General features: G+C 42.8%; 1 protein-coding gene across 7 annotated transcripts in view; it reads right to left on the reverse strand.

Annotated features, from left to right (window-relative positions):
* Positions 1-1321: 1321 nt before the first annotated feature.
* The window catches only part of PDE4B (phosphodiesterase 4B), a 591358-nt gene continuing 568188 nt past the window's right edge, over positions 1322-24491 (reverse strand). For all 7 annotated transcript variants that reach the window (XM_063613310.1, XM_055234626.2, XM_055234627.2 and 4 more), the window contains 9 exons: positions 23772-23865; positions 17594-17772; positions 16119-16217; positions 15815-15979; positions 13637-13736; positions 7969-8123; positions 7754-7876; positions 6847-7029; positions 1322-3589 (listed from right to left, as the gene is read on the reverse strand). In XM_063613310.1, the coding sequence (XP_063469380.1) occupies positions 3224-3589; positions 6847-7029; positions 7754-7876; positions 7969-8123; positions 13637-13736; positions 15815-15979; positions 16119-16217; positions 17594-17772; positions 23772-23865 (1464 nt within the window). In that variant the 3' untranslated portion in view covers positions 1322-3223. The remainder of the gene's footprint in view (positions 3590-6846; positions 7030-7753; positions 7877-7968; positions 8124-13636; positions 13737-15814; positions 15980-16118; positions 16218-17593; positions 17773-23771; positions 23866-24491) is intronic.

A 24491-nucleotide genomic window follows, 5' to 3' on the forward strand; every position in this document is an offset into this window, starting at 1 on the left:
GGGCAGATGGCCTGAGCTCAGGAGTTCGAGACCAGCCCGGGCAACATGGTGAAACCCCATCTCTACTAAGATACAAAAAATTAGCCAGGTGTGGTGGCACGTGCCTGTAGTCCCAGCTCTACGGGAGGCTGAGGCACAAGAATTGCTTGAATCTGGGAAACAGAGGTTGCAGTGAGCTGAGATCATGTCAGTGCACTCCAGCCTGGGGGAAATTTTTAAAATCTGATGCCCAGGGCTTTGCCCAAGATCAATTCAATCAGAAATCTGGGAGGAGGATGGGCCCCAAACAAGAATTTTTAAAAACATGTATTTCCCACATGATTCTTATTTGCAATAAGGGTTAATCAAGAACTTCTTCTCAGTAGAAAACAGACCTGCAAATATTTCTAGCTCTGGGCATTATAAAAGTCACACCTGTAGCTACTGTAAGCAATTTACTTCGCTCATTTTCAAACTCTCAGAGATGGTGAGGCACAATCAGAAATCAGAGATGATGGAAAATGTGGGAAATAGCTCCGCAACTAGCAGGCAAGCTGGTTCTGCAACGTCGGCTCATCTTAGTTTCAGCTGTGTTTAGAGAAGACCATCTTAATGGTTCACAGAGCACTCCCTTGTGGCTAAATTATTATGGGCCAACACTGATTCTTGTTTGCAACCTTCTGCAACAAACACACACATAAACACACACACACACTCTTCTCAGGATAAAATATTTTAAAACACTGACTTTAAGATTTCAACAAAGCATTTAAGTATTTTTCTTATATATAAACAGTTCTTTCCAGAAGGAAAATCATAGCCATATGACCAACAAGAGGCTGCATGGATCACTGAGAAAACCGTGAGTGTCCACCCATGCTCTGTGGATTGTGGTTTAAGATGACTCTTTGGACCTCAGATTCTTCATGTGTCAAATGAATCAATGGGACTCTCTGACTGCATTATACTAATGTTCTATAATCTATGATTCACTTTTCTAGAGGACTCAGCCAAGTTGGGGATTCCTTTTATTTATCTAGTAGATTAAACTCTTCAGACTCTTGAAGAGGTAGAAGGAAACGGTTGGAGATGAGCGAAGTGGTTTTGTTTTGTTTTCCTTCCTCAACCCCCTTCCTGCATCACTGAGCTGGGTGAACAGTTGCTAAGGAAAAAGCGAAGTGTTCCAAACTAGGGGACTTTTTGGACATAGATTCTGAAACTTCAGTTGTGATGTTGGCTGGACAAAGTGTTTGGCTTTCTTTGTGGGGAATGGGCAGAAGAGAAGAGAAAGATCTGCTTTTCATATGTCAGAACCAATCATGAAATAAGTGGGCCTACAGACTAAGCTAATCATGCTTTTCTTTATTCACCTCATATAAAAGTCTCTTTAGAATGCATTTGAACACAATATATAATAATACTATAACATACATTGTGAGAAACATTTGAAAATGATAAAATGTCCACCTGAAACAATGCAGCGTTCATAGACATACAAACCCATGGGTCATGCACATTTGTGCCATTTTCTGTAATTATTGAGTCACAATGCTGAACTGAAAGCATGAAACATATTTTACAAACTGAAACTGACATCAGTAAGAGGCCTAACAAGTGTTATCAGAAGAGGCTTCACATTTGCAAATTTGCTACATCAGTTCACATTTTATTATCAAAATTCACATTGTTTTATTGTTTTCTTGTGTAATGAATTGGAACATGACATTCGTGCTTAATGGCAGGCAGGAAGCTAGCTCTTCAAAGTCAGTAGTTCGGGAGCATTCAGAAGAATCATCTGTGAGCAAATGTAGTGTTGCCTTTTGAACCAAAGCCACAATGATAGTAGGATCCAGTTATAACCCAACTCATGCCCATACAGATTTGGAGAGAACCTGGGTAAAAACTACATCCCATTGCCCCCTGCCCCTATCAAGCTATACAAAAGTAAAAGCTCAGTATAAACCATTTAGTATCTAATGTGAGAATATTGTTTCCAAAACTGGTTCATAAAGGGGTTGTGCAGAAGTAGCAACTAGGGCAGGGAAAGGGCAGACCCTTTGAACAAAGCCCACCCCTGTCCTCTCTGCCAAGGGGGCCGTATGTCTCTACTAAGTGACGTTTGGGTTATATAATACACAATACAAAACATTACAAGAAAAAGTCGTAACTCTTAGGCAGAGTTTTCTACACAAATTTAACACCACCATTGGCAGGCAATGTTAGATATATAAATTAATAACTTACAAAACATTACATTATATACATTAAGTAATAAATACACGGTTATAAACAGGAATGGAGGTGTTAGCACAGAAGGCAGTGCAAGAGAAGGACGGCAGCATTACACTGAAAACAGCCTAAATGGGTGAAGAGAGGAGGTAGGGAACAGGGCCAGGGACTGCACAACTCCTGTGGGGGACAGGGTCCAAGACACAGCAGGGAACACTGCTAAGTTCTATGCAGACTCTTATGGTGAACGACACCACTGCTCCTTTCTACCCCCTAATTTGTTCAATTTTATTCTGTTTACAGCAAAAAGTTAAAAGTACTGTTGGAGGCAGGCAAACAGAGAGAAGTTTTAAGAGTGACTGTGGAGTTGGACTGGACAACAGGGGAAGGAAGTAAAATGTGGTTAGAAGTGTATCCTCTCTGTCTGTTTGCAAAAGTAACTGTAGTAAAGTGAAGGATATTGCCCAAGAAAGAAGGAAGACTATTTTCTTTCCCTTTTCCAGAAAGAGTCAAAAAAGTTTGTCAACTTTGAAAGCTTATCTGTGTAGAAGTTGACACTAAATTCTAGGTATTCAACAGGCATTTTAAAGACATGAAAATGTTTTACAAAAAAGGCACACAGGTTGGCAGACAAAGGGACAAGTGAGAAGATTCATAAATGAAGTTATTAGTCAGTGAGTTCAGTCACTATCGGGGATAAGTTCCCGAAACTTAGTGCAGAATGATCTCTCAGTTTTGTGTCTTCCATTTTCAAGCCATGTGTCTTGACCAGAACCGGCCCCAGCAACAGCTTCAGCCCCTCTCCACCAAGCTTGCCAGCAAGGCAAGTCAACCGTGGGATTTCCTGAGCTGCTATTTGCTTCCTGGTCTTGCATTCTGACTCCAAACTCAAGTAACTGAAAGTCCAGGTGGCCCTTGTCCTGTGCAGGTCTTGGCCCCCATGGTGGGCTGGCCCTACCACATAGCTGGCATGCTCATCAAGAATAGAATGTTCATCTCCACAGGGAGGGGGGGATTATGTATCCACTGGGGACTTGTCTTCTGTTTCAATGTCTATGTCAGTCTCTCCCAGGGAATCTCTGTTTTCTGGATCAATCACACAAAGCGTCTTTGTGCTGCTGAAATAGCTGTGTCCCTCTCCCTCTTTCTCAGGTCCTTCAGAATCTTCCTCATCGAGAGTCAGTTCAAACTGAAACTTTTCCATCAGACCCTGGCAGTCCCTGTTCTGCTCGTCCAGTGGTGGTGAGGGACTTTGAGGTATCATGCTCTGATACCAGTTCCTGTTATCTTCTAAGGTATCGAGAATGTCCTGAGCATCAGGCTGTACCAAATCTGCCCAGGTCTCCCACAATGGATGGACAATGTAGTCGATGAAACCAACCTGGAGAAAAATAAGATTACACATCTGTTATTGTGATGGTGCTTGAAAAGTAAACAAGGTGTCCTGGTTTCCATGCAAAGAAAGAACATTAATAACTTCAGAAAGATCAATCATAATGGATTCCACGATTTGGGCACTCACAATACATTAAGTCTTACGCTGAATGCAATCGATGTATTCTCTCTTAATCCTGGAAAGTAAGTATTGCTGTTTACTATTTACAAAGGCAGAAACTACGACTTATGGAGATTAAATATCTTGTCAGAGGTCACGTAACTAGTGAGTGGTGGAGCTGGGACTCGGCCCCAGCTTCACCTGATTCCAAAGCCCGTGTTCATCTCACTACAACAGACTGCATTTCCTTTTATGTGCACCAGATAAGAAGTCTGGATGGAATCCTCGTGATTTCCAGGGACCCAAAGACAAAGAATGACTTTGTCACTACTCAGATTCTGTGAGTCATTTTCTGAAGAAGGCAGGCCCAGGTCTAATGTGTTTTGACTCTATTTTTTCCTTGTTAACTTTAAAATATGTTGCTATTCCAAAGTGATGAGGAGCTGGCTCCTGACTACTCTGGAATTTCTCAAGTTCTGTGGAATGCTTTTGGCTGGTAGAGGAGTTTGATGAAACACGTGAAAATACTTTGAGCCCTGAAAGAAACGCATATCCCCTCGGTGGACATTCATGCAATTGTTTTGGATCTATAGAGCACACAGTCATTTCCAACAGGAGAAAGAAGGGAAAATAAAAAACAATTAAGCAGTTCCTTTTGCTGGTGTTCCTGTGATTAAATACCAGGCTTATGGCTCTGTTATGGTTTACTCAGGGGCTATGCATCCTGCATGAGCTAGCAGTGTGGCCTTACGCTGGCCTCCTCATTGTTGGACAAACAGGAAACACTGGGGGTGGGGACAGGTAGAGAGAAAGAATAGGCACTAGTTGAATGAGGGAAGAGAATTCCCCTGCCATGGTCTGGGGGAGCTAGAGAGATGCTGCATTGGGATTTAGGGGTAGATGGGCAAAGGGCACCCACCCATGGGACATTATATAGGTCTCTTTCCACACTACTGGAAACTTTCCTTTATTAACATGTTGGTATTTGGCCAGTCATTTAATACATCCAAGTTGCACTGTACACAAGAACTTTGGTCATATGTGACTCTTTCATAAATAATATATATATATATATATATATATATGTATGATGTGTGTATATATATATGTATTTTCTTCTTCTTCTTCTTTCTGGTGCTTTCCTAGCCTTAAAAAAGGAAGTTTCACAGCAAAGTCGGGAATCTCTGATCTATACTGGTTACAAAAACTCGACCATACATGATTCAGATATTTCTCTCACTTCCACCCACCCCTTTTCCCTCCCTTTTACTTCTTTATGTATGCTTAATGAATGTTAGAGACTATTTTCAAGGTGTTTTCCAGGGACCCAAAATAACAAGCTCAAGGTAATGGAGAAAATTGAATAAGCTGAACACAGTGCAGTCATTTCCTTTCTTCGCTTGTTTTGCTTCTGCTAAGAAATGCTGAGAATCTTTTTGAAAGGTAGCTTCTAGTTATTTATTCCCTAGATCACAGGACGAGAGAGCTGTATGAATCCTGAGAGGACTCAGTAAAGAGCTTTACTGCTGGGCCAATCAGACAGTGTTCAGCAGAGCCCATCGGTGGGAAATACCAGAGTGGATAACGATGTCATGGCAACAGGAAGATCTGTCCCTAAGATGGAGAGTGAAGAGCTTTGGATGAGAGAGCTGCTGTAGTGGACCAAGAGGACAGCTTTGCACCTGACGTGCTGGGAAAATATCTACTTTATCTAGCTTGCAAGACTGTTTGGGGGTCCAAGTAAGATAATGTACGGAAAATGTGTGAAATGCTCCACAGAACATCATATAAACATAAAACATCACTGCTATTAATAAAAGGGTGTTATTCCTCCTTACTGATTCATATCTTGTTCCACTTAAGCCTTTGGGCTATTTGAATTGACCCTCATTAACAATGTTAACTTGCATTTTTACAGTATATTAGACTTCAGAGAACTTTCACAGATTTTTTTTTTTTTTTTGAGATAGAGTCTTGCTCTGTTGCCCAGGCTGGAATGCAGTGGCACCATCTCAGCTCACTGCAACCTCCGCCTCCTGGGTTCAAGCAATTTTCTTGCCTCAGCTTCCTGAGTAGCTGGGACTACAGGCACACACAACCATGCTCGACCAATTTTTTTTGTGTTTTTGGTAGAGACAGGGTTTCACCATGTTGGCCAGGCTGGTCTTGAACTCCTGACCTCAGGTGATCCATCTACCTTGGCCTCCCAAAGTGCTGGATTACAGGCGTGAGCCACTGTGCCCAGCTGTTTCACAGATTTTTTAAACTCATTTAGTTGGGTTTCTCTAAGAAGCAACAAAATAAAAATCGCAAAGGAACTGTATATTAATATTACAAGTATATGCAAATTAGGGGTATCCAGGTAGTAGGGAAGGAGGATAAATACTGAAAATAAACAATCCAAATGTTTTTGGGATAAAGATCTTGGACAGTCTATTAACTCATTCTCAATCTCAGCTACTCGGCTCAGCCCATTCGTTTTCTTGAAAAATCTTTGTATGGATACTGATACTTTCCATTGCTGCATATTCTGCAGCTATTGGCATCTGGACATTTCTGTATTCACCTTTTCCAGACTATTGTCCCCTGTCCTAAGCACACACAGAATGTGTTGCTTTGGACACAACCAGAAAATGTCAGCATGTTCTCAAAAGCATAGAAGAATCCTTGGGAGGGAACACAAGACAGGGCTTTGACTATGCGGTAAAAGAGACTGCCTCTGGTGATGGTTGCAGCAGGCTTGATTAAGGACAGAAGATAAAAACAGAGGGCTGGAAGCAAGGATGAGGAGTAGAGCTCTTGAATGAAGACAGAGCTAGGAGAAATCCAGAGGGTTGGGATGGAGGAGACACCGATGTTCATGTTATTCAGCTGGATTTGCTAACGTCAGAGACAACTATCTAAATGATTTAGGGACACATAGTCCAAATTTTGATGGGTTTCTGATGACTACTTATCCCCACCCTGTGAAACTGAGTGTAATGGAGAAGTTGCATGAGTCCTGATTATAATGGAACAAAATGCGTAGTTGTCTCCTTATCATTTCATATATACATATTCTATTGGAAAAACGGAATTACATAGAACCCTCCAGCTCTATAATCAGCAGAGCTCACAAAAACTTTGAAAATCTCATTAGATACCTGGGATTTTTCCACAGAAGCTGTGTGTTTATCACACATCGGGCTAATTTCCATTCCCCTCTCCCGCTCTTTGTCTCCCTGCTGGAAAAATTCCTCCATGATGCGGTCCGTCCATTGCCGATACAATTCCAAGGACTTGGTGGGGTTGCTCAGGTCTGCACAGTGTACCATGTTGCGAAGGACCTGAAATCATCAAGTTTTGGATATCTCATAAAATTAGGTGTAAATACTGCTGGAACATCTCATCCCTCTCATACTAGTACGCTTGGTACTAAACCCGAGAACATTTTAGTTGCATTATAATTATGACGTATGCACCAAAAAAAAATGGAATTACAGTGGTGCTAGCCTGGGTCAGTTATTTACCTTTATAGAGTCCCAAAGGGGAAAATGTGTGTCTTCTTAGACCGACAGTCATTGAATTTAAAAATTGGAAGGAACATTAGAGGTCAGATGTTGCTATCATTTCCTTTTCTCAGTTTGGAAAGAATGCAAAGAATTACTCAAAGTAGATAACTTCATATTTTCCACTTGTGGAAAGAGAACAGCTGATGGCAATTTGTATATCCAAAACAGACCTAACAAGCTTCAAGTCAATGGGATTTAAATCCAAACACAAGCTTTTGGAACCAACAGTCACGTATGCCCTATTACAAATAGATTTTGCAATTTATTTATATAACTAATAAGCAATTCCACAAACAGGGATTTTTTTTTCCTCATAAATTAGAGGATAAACTTGAATGTCCATTTTCCTTAGCTTGTTCTTAAAATAAGCCCTAAGCCATAGGAGTAGCCTAGGATATACCAATAACTGAATTTATCTTTGTTTTCTTTTTCTAATTGCTGTTCAGCTTAGTTTGGTTCGGTTTGGTTTTGTGTTAAATCAGAGACTTTCATCAAATACCTGAATGCGATCGGTATAGTTGTCGAGGAGAAGAACTCCTGAACTTGTAACTTTCTTCGTTTCTACCATTGTCTTCAGGTCTGCCAGCAGGCTCATATGTTTAGACATATCAGTTGCTAACACCTTGGGTAAAAAGAAAATGAAAACTCTTAATAAATTCAGTCTATCAGAAAGAATGGCAGTAAGTAAGGAATGTAGAGAGGCTAAAGTCTTACCATGTCAATAACCATCTTCCTGAGTGTCTGACGCTGCTTCTTGGTGAGATTCATGAAGATGTCACAGTGTTCTTCTTGCAGCAGTTTGAAACCCACAGCAAGGTGATGATTTTCCAACACAGATTCATCATTATACATCAAAGCAAGTTCTGAATCTAATAAATCAGACCAAATGATGACTTCATTAAAAAGGGATATGATTTGAATGTTGGCATTATCTCAAAGTGAAATCAGACCTAGTTCTCTCCAAATTATTTCAAGAACCACCAGCTACATGCCATTTCCTCTTAGAGAAGCAGTGGCCCTCTACAAACAGAAGTCATCAGTTTCTAAGCAAAAAATGCTTCTACTGGTGTATAAGCTTTCCCTGTGATTAAAATTCATTGTATTTTAAAATCCTTTCACTCCTTCTATATCTCAGATGAAGAATTTAATATCAGGTAAGGGCATTCCCGAGCAGCTAAACCCTATTTTTATGTGTCTTCAAAAATTCTGTACTTTGGAAAAGAACGACATGAAAGTGCCACTAAACTTTATGAATTGTATTGAGATTTTCAAGCTATATTCACATTTTATATGCTCCCAAATCTCTGGCAATTGTGAATTTTGGATTGTCAAAGATAATGCTTGCCTGCCTGCCTGCCTGCCTGCCTGCCTGCCTGCCTGCCTGCCTGCCTGCCTGCCTTCCTTCCTTCCTTCCTTCCTTCCTTCCTTCCTTCCTTCCTTCCTTCCTTCCTTCCTTCCTTCCTTCCTTTCTTCTTTTCCCTCTCGGGCCCAGGCTGCAATCTACTCGGCTTGCTGCTGCCGACGCCGCGGACTCCCTGGGTCTGCCGGCGCGCGCCACCCCTGCCTGCCTTTTCTCCCTTCGCTGCAGGCACGCGTTCTCCATCTTGGCCACGCTGGTCGCCAGCTCCTCACGCCGAGTGCTCTGCCCGCCTCAGCCTCCCGAGCTACTGGAACTACAGACGGAGTCTCGCTCACCCAGTGCTCGGTGTTGCCCAGGATGGAGTGCGGTGGCATGGTCTGGCCTCGCGGCAGCCTCCGCCCCCCCAGCCGCCTGCCTTGGCCTACCAGGGTGCTGGGATTGCAGCCCCTGCCCGGCCGCCGCCCCATCTGGGAGGTGGGGAGCGCCTCTGCCCGGCCGCCCCGTCTGGGAAGTGAGGAGCGCCTCTGCCCGGCCACCCACCGTCTGGGAAGTGAGGAGCGCCTCTGCCCGGCCACCCACCGTCTGGGAAGTGAGGAGCGCCCCTGCCCGGCCACCCACCGTCTGGGAAGTGAGGAGCGCCCCTGCCCGGCCACCCACCGTCTGGGAAGTGAGGAGCGCCTCTGCCCGGCCACCCCGTCTGGGAAGTGAGGAGCGCCTCTGCCCGGCCGCCCCGTCTGGGAGGTGAGGAGCGCCTCTGCCCGGCCACGCATCCTCTGGAAAGTGAGGAGCGCCTCTGCCCGGCCTCCCATCGTCTGGGAGGTGAGGAGCGCCTCTGCCCGGCCGCCCTGTCCGGGAGGAAGTGAGGAGCGCCTCTGCCCGGCCGCCCCCTCCGGGAAGAAGTGAGGAGTGCCTCTGCCCGGCCACGCATCGTCTGGGAAGTGAGGAGCGCCTCTGCCCGGCCTCCCATCGTCTGGGAGGTGAGGAGCGCCTCTGCCCGGCCGCCCCGTCCGGGAGGAAGTGAGGAGCGCCTCTGCCCGGCCGCCCCGTCCGGGAAGAAGTGAGGAGCGCCTCTGCCCGGCCGCCCCGTCCGGGAAGAAGTGAGGAGCGCCTCTGCCCGGCCGCCCCGTCTGGGAAGTGAGGAGCGCCTCTGCCCGGCCACCCATCGTCTGGGAAGTGAGCAGCGCCTCTGCCCGGCCACCCATCCTCTGGGAGGTGAGGAGCGCCTCTGCCCGGCCACCCCGTCTGGGAAGTGAGGAGCGCCTCTGCCCGGCCGCCCCGTCCGGGAAGAAGTGAGGAGTGCCTCTGCCCGGCCACCCATCGCCTGGGAAGTGAGGAGCGCCTCTGCCCGGCCTCCCATCGTCTGGGAGGTGAGGAGCGCCTCTGCCCGGCCGCCCCGTCCGGGAGGAAGTGAGGAGTGCCTCTGCCCGGCCGCCCCGTCCGGGAAGAAGTGAGGAGCGCCTCTGCCCGGCCGCCCCGTCCGGGAAGAAGTGAGGAGCGCCTCTGCCCGGCCGCCCCGTCTGGGAAGTGAGGAGCGCCTCTGCCCGGCCGCCTCTGCCCGGCCGCCCCGTCCGGGAGGAAGTGAGGAGCGCCTCTGCCCGGCCGCCCCATCTGGGAGGTCAGGAGCGCCTCTGCCCGGCCACCCATCGTCTGGGAAGTGAGGAGCGCCTCTGCCCGGCCACCCACCGTCTGGGAAGTGAGGAGCGCCTCTGCCCGGCCGCCCCGTCTGGGAAGTGAGGAGCGCCTCTGCCCGACCACCCATCGTCTGGGAAGTGAGCAGCGCCTCTGCCCGGCCACCCATCGTCTGGGAGGTGAGGAGCGCCTCTGCCCGGCCGCCCCGTCCGGGAAGAAGTGAGGAGCGCCTCTGCCCGGCCGCCCCGTCCGGGAAGAAGTGAGGAGCGCCTCTGCCCGGCCGCCCCGTCCGGGAAGAAGTGAGGAGCGCCTCTGCCCAGCCGCCCCGTCCGGGAAGAAGTGAGGAGCGCCTCTGCCCGGCCGCCCCGTCCGGGAAGAAGTGAGGAGCGCCTCTGCCCGGCCGCCCCGTCCGGGAAGAAGTGAGGAGCGCCTCTGCCCGGCCGCCCCGTCCGGGAAGAAGTGAGGAGCGCCTCTGCCCGGCCGCCCCGTCCGGGAAGAAGTGAGGAGCGCCTCTGCCCGGCCGCCCCGTCCGGGAAGAAGTGAGGAGCGCCTCTGCCCGGCCGCCCCGTCCGGGAAGAAGTGAGGAGCGCCTCTGCCCGGCCGCCCCGTCCGGGAAGTGAGGAGCCCCTCTGCCGGGCCACCCATCGTCTGGGAAATGAGGAGCGCCTCTGCCCGGCCGCCCCGTCTGTGAAGTGAGGAGCGCCTCTGCCCGGCCGCCCATCGTCTGGGAGGTGAGGAGCGCCTCTGCCCGGCCGCCCATCGTCTGGGAGGTGAGGAGCGCCTCTGCCCGGCCACCCATCGTCTGGGAAGTGAGGAGCGCCTCTGCCCGGCTGCCCCATCTGGGAAGTGAGGAGTGCCTCTGCCCGGCCACCCATCGTCTGGGAGGTGAGGAGCGCCTCTGCCCGGCCACCCATCGTCTGGGAAGTGAGGAGCGCCTCTGCCCGGCCACCTATCGTCTGGGAAGAAGTGAGGAGCGTCTCTGCCTGGCCGCTCCATCTGGGAAGTGAGGAGCTCCTCTGCCCGGCCGCCCTGTGTCTGGGTAGAAGTGAGGAGCTCCTCTGCCTGGCCGCTCTGTCTGGGAGGTCTACCACAGAGGCCAGAAGCAATGTGGGGGCTGGACGTGGTGGCTCACGCCTGTGGTCCCGGCACTCTGGGGGGCGAGGCGGGTTGATCACTTCGGGCTAGGAGTTCGAGACCAGTCTGGCCAACTTGGCGAAACATGAAGAATACAACAGACAAACCAACCAACCAACTCAGTGACAACAAAACAGGTCTACCCTGGAGTCATACTCTAATTTTTTCTATTTTCTTCCCTTTCTGATCCTTTATCCCACTTTCTTTTTCTTCCTCTTCCTTCTCCCTCTTCTTTGTCAAATAGAGGATTGAGTTATTATCACTGATCCATATAAAGTCCCTCTCTCATTTATTTTAACTCCCACCCCCATTTCTATTCCCCGACTTCCCATGCGCAACCTTCCTAATATGTTTGATACGCATCTTTTTGTTTGTATGTATTTTTAGAACATGTTTATTGTTTTTGTATGCAAAAATTAATTAAAAAAAAATAAAAAAATAAAAATAAACAATTAAATAGAAGAAGCATTACTGATATAGCAAAAAAAAAAAAAAAAGATAATGCTTGATGTAAAACTTCATTTTACCCAAATAACGTCACTTTTTAGAGCTTTCTATTAATACGATACTAAACATTACTACTTTTTGGGAACAATTCTGATGTCAAATTTTCTGTCTTTTGGCTCTCTCCACCAGAAATTGCAATATCTGGAAACCTAAGCTGCAGCTTCCAGCCTGCCTTTTATATAGAAGAATCACAGGCATCTTTTGTTAGACAGAAGTCTGCTTGAGAATATGGTCATCAGACTTACGAAACCATATTTTCTCTTAATCAAGAATACCAGACAAGTGGTGGTAAAGTGTTACTTAATTACAGGTTCTGTTATACATATATCATTGCTTTAACAGTGTGCTCTTAGTTACAACCTCTGAGGAGTACTCTTGTTTTGTTCATCCTGTGATCAAGGCAACAGATCTACAAGCAGGCTTTATATGTTGCAGTGCTATAGGTGACTGTAGTAGATAGACCATTTTTCTGTGTGAGGCTAACTGGCCTATATATGGATTGATTCATGACACCACACTCTACCAACTGATATAATCCACGCAGACAAGTAGCTGCCCCAACATTTTGTTTGTTAAACAGAAGAACGAAGTAAAAGAACCCAGTGTACTCCAAACCTAGGTCATTCAGATATTCTTCAGATAAAGGTCAAGGACTGATGATCAGGACTCTTTTACAGCAAGTAGCTCAAAAAGCATTGCTAGAAAACTGTCAGTACTTGATGTTATTCATGACTGCAATAACCAATATTCTCAAAGTACTTAGATTTCCAGCACTTAGAGATAGTGCATTATTTGAGAGAATTTTCAAAGGTATGAAAACTAAACATTTTAAGCATGACAAAAGCTTTGAGTATGGCTTGGGATCCTAAGGCTAGACCACCCCTGGTCACTGAGGTCATTGCTACTCCCAATCCATAATCAAATCTATGCAGTTGGAAGAAAATGTATAGAACTTTTTTTTTTTTTTTTGAGATGGAGTCTCGCTCTGTCGCCCAGGCTGGAGTGCAGTGGCGCAATCTCGGCTCACTGCAAGCTCCGCCTCCCGGGTTCACGCCATTCTCCTGCCTCAGCCTCTCCGAGTAGCTGGGACTACAGGCGCCCGCCACCGCGCCCGGCTAATTTTTTGTATTTTTAGTAGAGACGGGGTTTCACCGTGGTCTCGATCTCCTGACCTCGTGATCCACCCTCCTCGGCCTCCCAAAGTGCTGGGATTACAGGCGTGAGCCACAGCACCCAGCCAAATGTATGGAACTTTTAATGACGCTTCCTTCTGAACTGTGGAAACTCATTCCAGTGCTTTTTATGGCATCTTATTTTTACTTGGAGGTTCCCATGTGCAGATTCAACATTTGTGGCTGCTTTCCAAGCAGATAGGGACAGTAGTGAGTTACTATGCTCTGTGCGAGAGTTTTGCATAATATAAAAAGTCATTATCATGGGATCCCCAAACCTTTTATTGTTCTTTATGAATAATTCCACAACTGTTATTCTTTCCTTACATATTGTATTTGCCAAATTTTGAGTACTTTTCATGGCTCCCCTATGACCCTCTCCAAGTTCTCCATGCAGCTCAAACATTGTGTTGCCAGACTGGACTGGAGGATCCATGAAAGGCCTGACCAGTTTGAGAGAAATGGAAGGATTGCCTCATTATTATCCTTGTGATTATCCATAATGAAAACATTAGGAGGAAAAAAATTAAGCAATGAATCACACAATTATCTGGAATGACTGCTGTAGTGGTGAACTCACTTGTGTTGATGAGAAACTGATTGGAGACTCCAGGATGATCAACGTCATGGATGGCAGCTGCAAAAATGGCAGCCAGGATTTCCAAATCTGTGAAGACAGCCTGTCGGGCAAATAAACACATTTAACTCCACATCCAATTTGCCTATCCTGCTTATTCAGTTTCATTTGTAAAGTATCCTGCTTTATTCTTGTTGGGAGAGGGATTGTTGATTTGTGTAATATCTCAATATACTAATTTAAGTAAATGTAGATTCTGTTCATCATCATAAAGTCTCTGATGTGAAAGGGATGATGGCCAGAGCTCAATCTCACATCAGGCCTAAAGGCTGATGCTTGGAAAGATATCAGCACAAATCTCATGGAGTGTGTAAACGTCTAATGTTTGTTTCTTGGACCAGTGGTGTGGCAGCATGGTGCTTACGTAACACAAGCAGATACAAGTCAAAGAAGCAAGTCAGAGGGGCTCTGCTGTGAGACATAACAACCTTCATATATTCTTAGCTGAATAGCTTAGAGAAAAATGGCCAAACTCCCGACTCATAAGATAAGCAATAAATTATTTCCCAAAGCTAAATTTATGGTGTGGTCACAAGCTTTTAGATATTATTCATTCATTCAGTACGTATCCACTAATCATTTACTATGGGCAAGATTTGAGAACCTTTCTAAGAAGTGAAACCTGAGGCCCCACTGCCCAATTCCTTCATGTCGTGTCATGAAGGCTTCTCTGCCCCCACCCATGCACAATGATTCAAACCTAGTATTAATAAGGCATATATTGGTGCTCATTCTAGGGCTGAAATGTCTTTCCTCATCCGCTGTGATTAGTTAAATCTTCTGGTCCTTCAAATGCCAGCTTGAGGTGGGTTTCCACCTCTCCTATAAAGACCACTCACATTACTCAAGCACTCATTGAGCTCTCCCTTTTCTAAAAAGTTTGCAGCACTCATGGCCAATTTCTGGCCACACAGTAGGTATACTATTAATAACAGTGGGCAGTCGATAAATAGTGTTGCCTCACTCTATGATACTTAAACAGGGTATAAAAACAGTACTCTTTCTCTCCTTCAGAGGGATCAAATACCCTTAGCTCTATTTCACTTTCTCAAGATTTCTTGGGTGTCTTTTCTTAGAAAATATGCAACTCAAGCAATAGAGTTGTGGCCAATCTTTTTTCACCTTCCAAACTGAATCTGTAAAGGTGAGGCTGGATAGGGCATGGCCAGTCTCTTCCTGCAGTGGTCCAGCGCATTTTGGGAGTACTTGACCATCATTTTCATTTATCAAGTAAGAGTATGACCTGCTGTACACATTGTTGATGATATGGGTATACACAAATGCATTAATTTATGAAGGAAGGAGCCACAGCCACCTTCTCAGAGTTGGTATGGCAAATATGAATATTGTTTCTCCTTGTTTCAGCATTATTAATTCTTCTGTTCTAGATTTTTAGTTACTACTTCTTCAACACATTGCATCAGTTTTATAATTTTTTAGGAGAATAAGCCTCTGGATGCTTATTACTAATAAGAAATATAGACAGTATTTTATAGTTCTGTGATATCCCCCTGGGAATATAATGCTCCATATATATCTAGGGTGACGTTGGGCAGTTCAGATAAGTAATTGCATATTGAGAATATACTATCTACCAGACACTGAACAAAACATTTTGAGGCACGCTGCATCCCTTATTAGAAATACGATGAAGAATAAGACATAATTCCTGCCCTGAAATTCTGTTAATTGCTTTATAGTTAAATATTTTTAATAGTAAGAGATGTAAAGGGAAGGTCACTCTGATATTAGAAAGCAAAACAAGTAGAAATGTCATTCATTTTTTATAAATAGCTCAGTTAATGGATGTGATAAATTTTATAAAGAACCTGTTCAAGTATGCAGGGTGGTCTAATTACTTTAATTTTGTAAGTATATTGTATATTGTAAGGCACTTTTTAAATTTTATTTATTTTTTTTTTTTTAGAGACAGGGTTGCCCAAGCAGGAGTCCAGGGGAGCAATCATAGTTCACTGTAACCTTGAACCCCTGGGCTCAAGCAATCCTCCCAACTCAGCCTCCCGAGTAGCTAGGACTACAGGGACATGCTACTACATCCAGCTGGTATGGCATTTTTGAAGGAGGATGGGCAGGAAGGCAAAACAGATCATAACTACTCACGTCTAATGCTGGTGTAGAAAGGAGAACATGGGTCGACTGGGCTACATCAGCAGCATGCAGGCTGTTGTGATATGCCACGTCAGAATGGTAATGGTCTTCTAAAGTCATCATGTAAGTTATAAATGTGTCAGATGAGATTCTGAATGTCTTTAGGAGGTCTCTTTCCTATGTTGTAAAATGGATTAGGACATAAATAAGTGGATGTCCAAAAGTTGAGGAAAGTTAAATCAGAAAAGTAAGATGGAAAAAAAAATCATAAAGAGCCATCCAATTGGAAAGCCAGTATTCACTCCTGTTCACTCACCTGGAATATAGCATACATGATGCATGTTAGGGGCCTATTGTGGGAATATCCAGCCACATTAAAGATGTTAAGACCCCATTTGTTCAGGTCTTCCAGCTCCTGTAATTAAAAATATGAAGGAATTTAGGAATAAGGAAAGTTGTGCTAACATGCCTCATTCTTTTAATTTATTTTTTGGACACTGGCTGTTTAAGTCTTTAGAGGGTCTCCTTAGAGTGCTTTAGTTGTGTGAAAATCTGAAAGTTAAATGGCCTAGGAGGTCGGGTGTCCTCTTCATGATAGCTACAAGTTTCTGAACATTTTTTATTCAGAAAAAGGAGAGTATCTATTTATAAATTTAGTTGCTGACCTATATTGGACATGCATCAGTCTTCAACCAATGTTGCTTTCAAAGGTGGCCACAAGTGAATAGAGATCACTCTAGTTCAATGTCCCTGTCTCTCCCCTTGCTGCTTACTGGCCCATTAGTGACAGCTGGAAAACAGTCTCAGGGAAAACTCCTCTGCCCTTTGGTTATCATCACTGAAGGCCAGATCAGGAAGACTCAGCTGTCAGAATGTGCATAAGTCAACCCAATTTAACGTAAAAGGTCATGAAGAATACCAGTCACGAATTACATCCTAGGGCTCCTGGGTCACAGACGGACCTGGAAGAAACATCACTCAGGCCTGTGTTGTGAGATTATTCCAAGGTTACCTGATTTAAGGACCAATTTATTTCATTCTTAATAACTATCCAGAGTAAGTGATCCAGGCTCTCCACCATGACTTGGCCTAAGGTTTAATCAACTTTCCTCTAATGACAGCTTTCGGAAGGTCTTACTGCTCACAGTAAGTTCATTTCATATTCTCACAAGGCTGAGAGGACCTCAGCAGTCACTTTGTGTGGCCTCCTAAAGGATGTACGAATTCTTTCTATGCCTCCCTCCACTACTGGAGTTTGGGCTCCAGAGTCAGTGCTGTCAATTTCTCTTTATTTCTTTTCCAGCACTACCGATTAGTGCAGATTTTCCCATTGGTCCTTGGCATACAGTCCCTGAAATGTCCTCTGGGATAATTCAGACCTGCCTATTGACCTTTCCTTAGATTTTCTCCATGTCTCTTCAGAAGGATTCTTCATTCATAATGAACTGTCCATAACAAACCTAATTCAGTAAAAAACAAAAAAAAAGTGGTTCTTTGGTATGGAAAAAGGATCTTCCATCAGATGCCCCAACAATGGCATTCTTAATAACTACCCAGCATAAGAGATCCAGACTCTCCCCCAAGACTTGGTCTCATGTTCAATCAACCTTCCTCTAATGACAGCTTTCAGAAGGCCTTACTGCTCACAGTAAAGTCATTTAATATGAGCTTCCCTAACACAAAATGTAATAATAATGCAAAAGCAATCCATACTATTTTCTAAAAGGTATACGGTCATCCGTCTGCTGTAAAGCAGAGAGCTACATGCACAAAACCTGAGCTTATACACACCTTGGCCAGGTGATCTTCATTTTCAGTGTTGACTCCAAAGCGTGAGATGCTTGTATTGTTTAAGCTTGAACTATGCATTAATTTCTTCACTCCACTTATCTGGGTCATGAGCTGCTGCTTTTTCTTTTTCTCCCTGTCTTTCTGGGTAGGAGATGGGATCTCCACATCATTCTGCTTGTCTGCAACAGACAAAGGAATATGTTTTTCAGCACACGTGTCTATGAGAATCCACTGCAATATTCAAAACAACTCTAACCATCTGTAACAGCTTTAGAATCTTATAAAATCTTGTAGCACTATTTCACTGTATCTCTAGGGTAGTTCTATGAAGTAAGTGTGGAAAATATAAAATTTGTTGAGAAAAATAAGAAGATTTGTTGTTCCATGTTATTGCTGGGCAAATTAAGGCCGAGAGGAGCTAAGTAACTTGTCCAGAAAGCAGCAAAAATAGGACCCAAGACCAAATCTTCTGTTTTCAGTGTAATTTAGGAGTGTATAAGGAGTATACACTTACACATTTGCAAGGTGGGGCACCAATACTTATATGTAGATTTTTAAATAAAGTGATTAACATATTTTTGTATAATAAAATGTTCATCAGATTAATAAAAACAGGCTTCATGATCTGCTCATCTTATTTTTACTTAAAAAAATTTAAAAATCCGTATGGCTTTAGCAAGGGCTCAGTTTAAATGAGCAGTATATATGTTAGAAATATAAATGGTTCATAATCCTCAATTACTTTAAGGGCTTGGTTTATTACCATTTGAGGTTTAGAGGAAGACTATAATTTCGGTTTTATTTCATGCCTGGTGTCTATTAATTCTACCAATAAATAATAATAATAAGGCCTCTTGTTTGTAATAAGCATTACACTTATTAACATATTTAAGTTTATTAAATATTTATACTTCATAATATTTTTTAAAATTATGTTACAACAAGGTAACAGTAGAGCTAGGATTAGTGAAAAAAAAAAATGTGCCTACCTGCTTATAGAAGCTCTTTCCTTTACATTGTGCTATTAAAAATATCAGCCATCAAATATTCCATTTCACTTCACAGAGAGATGTATCTTCAGTACTTCTGAAAAAAATGCATTAACTCTTTCAGGCCACAGGGATGCTGGTGGGTGCACAGACGCAATTATTAAATTGCATAAAAACTACTTTATTGAACTAAATGACACCCTGTGGCTGAAAGAGTTAATGCAGCTTTCCAAAGTACCTACATTTACCTCCACTAGTTACAGTGAAAATTAGTAGGAAGACAACTTTGCCATTTGAAAATGACATGCTCCCAGATGGCATTTTGGGATCTAGACGATTTGTTTTGACTCTTGCAGATAATGGCACAGTCACATGTTTTCCCCAGAGACCTCTGGCTGCTCATAGGCCCCTGTGGATACACTTCATCAGAGAAAGCGGATACACTTCATCAGAGCAAAGCAAGCACAGTGAGACAGTACTAGCTTCGTGTATACCTCACCTGCTCTCTGTGGGACGGAAGCAAGGGAATTATCCGTCCCTAACACATCAATGTTGTCTCTAGGTGTCCACAAGCTCCTACACTCACAAGCCTATGACTTTTGCTTAGGAAGGAATTTTAGTGGTCATCTCAATTAGTTTAGGGGTTTCCAACCTAGTCCAGCATCAGAAGCACCCAGGAAACTTCAGAAAAATACAGATTTATAAGCCCCACCCAACCCTACTGAATCAGTATTTTTTTTTAGAAGATTCCCAAGTGACTTGGATAATCAGAGTCAGGTTTAAGAACCAGTAACAATCCCACACTCTCATTTTTCAGATGAAGTCAGCAACTTGCCCAAGCTCAAAGGGCAACTTATTTAACAGATACTTATTTTGCAATTACTTTGCTCCAGACACAGTGATTTAATAGTATAGAACCCAGGCCTTGAGGTTCCTGTCAAAAATCTCTTTCCTGCCACACAATCTCTGACATAAAACCTATATATTATATTAGTTCGAAATTACTTTTCTCCCTGTCACTTTACTCCTAGTAATTACTACTTTTTGCTAAAATGAAAGGCCACCGTAGGGCCTGCCTTTCTAACCACCATTCTTCACCTCCGGTTAAAGAGGCTCTTAGATTCTCCTGTGTCACTGCACATATAACCATTTCTAGTAGGACCAGCAGCCTTTTCCCTTTGTTTAATTAAAGATTCCCTGCAACAGTGAGTAATTGAGCTGAACCACTACTGTGTCTGGAATACTGCAATAATGAAGAAGACCATTATTCACAAATAGTGCCAATTTGACATTAATGGGTATTTCCCTATGCAGGCACTGGAACAACTAATAGGTTTCCCTATTCTGAATTTCCTCTATTAAATGCTTAGCCAGCACAGTGTGGAAATAATCAGAAACTCAGACTCAAAAATATCACAATAAACACTGAGTGAATTTACATTTATGGAATAGTCAGAATACAGTGAGCAAACAGTTGGCCTGTGTAAAACAAACAAAAAGCGGATACAAAAAGTAGTCTCATCCAAATTCTGTTACTGGCATAATTTGAGGCTCATGTCTTGATAGATCACACTTTTGAATTATGCAAAATTCCTAAGCTCTTTTCCTTGCATCTTGAAAATTCTAAGTTCTAGGTTTTGAGAGGGTAAGTAGAGGATTTAAAAGGATAACTTTTCTCTGTTCATGAAAATATTAACTAAATTGTAATGTAACATGTAAAAATCTTGCATTATTTATTCTCCTTCTCCCTATGTCCTGCTTTATTTCCCTTGAAATTAGACACTTCTATTTCCCCTTGTACCAGCAACCTGGAGCCCATTATATGACAGCATCAATGAGTGCCTGGAGTGGTAAATATAGTCTACTGCCTGCCTTTCTCCCTGTCCTCCTGCACCACTTTTTTTTTTAAAAGATAGGAGCGACACAAGTTTCACCTATCTCTGGATTAAGGGATTTCCCTCCTCCCTGGATGACACATTTTTAACATTTAATGGCTCTTATTGAAATATTGCTCTTCAAGTTTAAGGTAAATTGCTAAGATCTTCTTAGTTTGTGCTCACTGAGGTGGTTGCCATGGTCTCACAGGAACATTTTATATTATTAGAAACTGTTAATACTTTTTTTTTTTTTTTTGAGACAGAGTTTTGCTCTTCTCGCCCAGGCTGGAGTGCAATGGTGTGATCTTGGCTCACTGCAACCTCTATCTCCTGGATTCAAGTGATTCTCCTGCCTCAGCCTCCTCAGTAGCTGGGACTACAGGCATGTACCACCATGCCCAGCTATTTTTGTATTTTTAGTAGAAACGGGGTTTCACCATGTTGGCCAGGCTGGTCTCAAACTCCTGACCTCAGGTGATCTGCCCATCTCGGCCTCTGAATGTGCTGGGATTACAGGCGTGAGCCACCATGCCTGGCCTGTTAATAAACATTTTATTTTTAGCTCCAACAATCCTGATTCCTAAAGACTTGTTTCCAAAATGATATATGTATTAGTTAAGAGTCCTTATGTGATTTTCTTCTATATGTTCTGCGTTCCTAACAGCCTTCTTTCCTCGTTAAAGGATTGACAGGGTATTTAGGTCTAGATGTCAAGAAAGCCAAGTCCTAGTTCTGGCTGAGGAAAGTATTAGCCAAATGATCTTGGTCAAGTTACCTCATCCCTCTGGGTCCCCCGTTTTCTCTCCTATAAAATGAGGGAATTGGACTACAAGGTTTTAGGGTGCCATGCAGATCAGAAAGTTTATGAAGAAGGCTTCATGGTCTTCCAGGAACATTCATCATGCTCACAGGATAAGACTAAGAGTTCCATGCCCTTCACTGGCAGTCTGGAAACAAACTTCGTTTATTTGTTTTTTGAGATTGTCAGATTACAAGCCTAGGGTTCACCACAGAGAATCTAGATGGCCAGGTATGTCTTAGCAAAACCGATAAAGTCAGTTCATGTCAGAGTTATAGTAAGTTAGAGTTGGAAGGGATTTGAGATGTCATCTATATCAGTGCTCCCATTTTACAAGAGAGGCAACTGATGCATCTTTTGTTAATATTATAGGTTTTTCTCTGCCTATATTTTCTCAAGAATATTTAAAATTCTAATCTGCCTATCTAGTCTGTTTGATGGGGTTTACCACATACACCCTCAAACATACACCCACTGACACACACCACCCTCTTAATGCTAAGAGCCTATAAGGATTGAGATTCTAATAACCTTCCTCAAAAATTTGTTCTTGAATTTAATTTTTGGAACAATGAGAAGCCAAATGACTGGTTTTGCTCAAGAGATCTGCCTAAATAGCAAGCAGAATAGGCAAGAAAGTTGACATTTGCTTCATCTTGAGACAGTGTTGAGACTCAGAGCTCATATTTAGCATCTTTTTAAATTTTTATTTTTTCCTACTCTGAGGAATGAATCATCTTTATCATCTTATCAGCTTTCTTTCCTGGTAGCCTATGGTGATAAAAAAGATTAATTAGTAGACTAAGATATTCTTGTTGTCCTTGATAAGCAGATATTGAAAGAGACTACAAACGAAGAGGACTGCTTAGGTCCAGTCTTGGATGATTAAGGGCTCAGAGATTTCATATAACTTTAACTCCAGTAGTGAGTGTCTCTTCTGAGAAGTCTTCAAGCCCTCATATTTTAAAATGCAATGCTTACGAAGACAAAAATGGGTTCTTGCAGTTTTGATTTTATTCTCCTCTCCCACAGTCATTAACCTGTAAAATGTCCCTAAAACAGCTCCCAGCTAATGAAAAATCACTGGGCATTACACAGAGCTGGGTGTATCTGAAATGCTCAGCAGAAGATCCTCGTCTTCAAATGGATAAAAGGAGAAGAAAAGGATCAGTATTTAATGCTTTCTGTAGAGTTAGATTCTAGGCACCTCTGGGAGCTAGGATGGATGAAAATTCTTCTCCTTTGTTCTCTGACTAAGGCGTTGCAACTGCAGCTGGAGAAAATCAAGTGCTGCAGACACTCACATACTAGAAACTGTTAGAAAGGCACTTGTTAATCATGTCTGGTGACCATCCACTGCAGAGTAATGCAGTAAGCTCTGTATGAAGCTGCTCAAAGAGAGGGCTGATTGATCTGCTGATAGCAAGAACTGCTTTGGTGTTAGAGAAATAGGATTGATTTTAGAAATAAAACCGGAAAAGGTATTTGTTTCAATAAGACATCAAGGAAAACGCTCATTGATTTAATGCTATATGGCTATTCCAAAAAGAAGAGAGGATGCAGTGTTCAGCTGTGAGAATGGGTCACTTCCCTGGACAATGAGGTTTCATAAGCAAGCATAATTTCAGTAGCAATTTAAAGTCAACAAAATCAGAATCTAAATGCTATCCATTTACTTTGATGTACAGATTTGCAGATTCTGTAGGACTTCTTAAATCATAATAGTCCAAATAGGTTCGTTATACAAAAGTGCCTTTAAGACTGAATTCAAAAATCCCAAACAATCAAATAACATGCATGACAATAGTTGAGGACCATTCATGCAATCCTTTTGGTCAGCAAATCATGTGTTAAATACCAGTAGTGTAACAACAGAGAATAATAGATAAAGCATCAGATTGGGAAGAGAATGAGGCTGCTTGCAGAAGATTAAATCCTTCAGATAATATTAAAATTCTTCCCCTTACCATCCATTTATCTTTAATAAATAACTTAGCAAAGCAATAGTCAAATTATTTCCAAAGCTTATTCTCAAGGACCAAATCACTATAGAATTATTCCTCAACCCTATCCCCTACAAAACATCATAGAGGAAACCTTTTGCTCAAAGCTCAGTTATTGAAGGAACTGAAAGGCTACCATGTCAGAGGAGCCAATGGAGCTGCCTCTAGGGCTTGGGTGATTGGATTTCCCTCATTACTTCAGAGGTCGTAGCAAAGATGGAAGTAGGCAGGCAGATAAGGTGGGGCTGAGGGACATTTAAATACAATTAGCCCATAATAACCCTCTGTCTTGGATGGGTATTTTAATTCTTTTTTTTTTTTTTTTTTTCAAAAACATGATCTTCCTGCTTATATTTTTTCTTTTGAAGACTGCCTTAGTTATTATTTTAAATGGATTTTTCTATGACTCAACTCCATCCCAAATTCACATGGGGATGTTCTTGATAGGTTGTAGAAATTAATTCTGAAAACCCCAATTATAAAACAGGTTTTTCCCAGTTAATATCTTACCTAGGAAAGTATTTGAAATGTATTCAGACACCTGGTTCCCTGATCGGCTCATCTCTGAGAGGTGTGTCAGCTCCCGGTTCAGCATTCTTTTGAACTGTTTATAAAGAACAAAAAATGCATTAACCACTTTAAAAAGAGCAAATGTTCACTTTAAATGTTTCCAACTTTACTGTCCAGGAATCAAGAGGTCGGATGAGCACATACCATTAGATAAATAATACTGTTTCTACAAAATATATCTCTTCAATTTGAAATTATTCCAACGTCACTTTTGGAAAAGGGGTTTTCTTAAGATTTCTTAGAATTAACATCTGATTACTTTTGAAGATGCAAACATAAGAAAAGGAATTTTAATAGAGGTCGAGATAATTCCACTTGAAACTGTAACTACTTTTAAAAATACGTTTGTCTGAAATTACCTCTAAAATATAATTTAATAACCTATTTGGTGAGAGGAGATAATATGTGAAAAGTTTAAGGGAAAAAGAAAAAAAAGCATCTTTTAAAAGACAGAATTCAGTAAAAAGAACAGGATTAAAACACAGCATAGTACACTTAAATAAAATGTAATATAACATGCTCTTATTTCAAAATAAGAGGTCCCAGTGGGTTAAATGAACACACAAATTAAATCATTACAGATGTCCTCTACTTCACAAAAAAACACACAGAGGTACGTTTCACATTTTATCAAAGACACAGAACACAATCAAATTAACC

This window comes from Symphalangus syndactylus, chromosome 19 (genome assembly GCF_028878055.3).
Source record: "Symphalangus syndactylus isolate Jambi chromosome 19, NHGRI_mSymSyn1-v2.1_pri, whole genome shotgun sequence".
NCBI lineage: Eukaryota > Metazoa > Chordata > Mammalia > Primates > Hylobatidae > Symphalangus > Symphalangus syndactylus.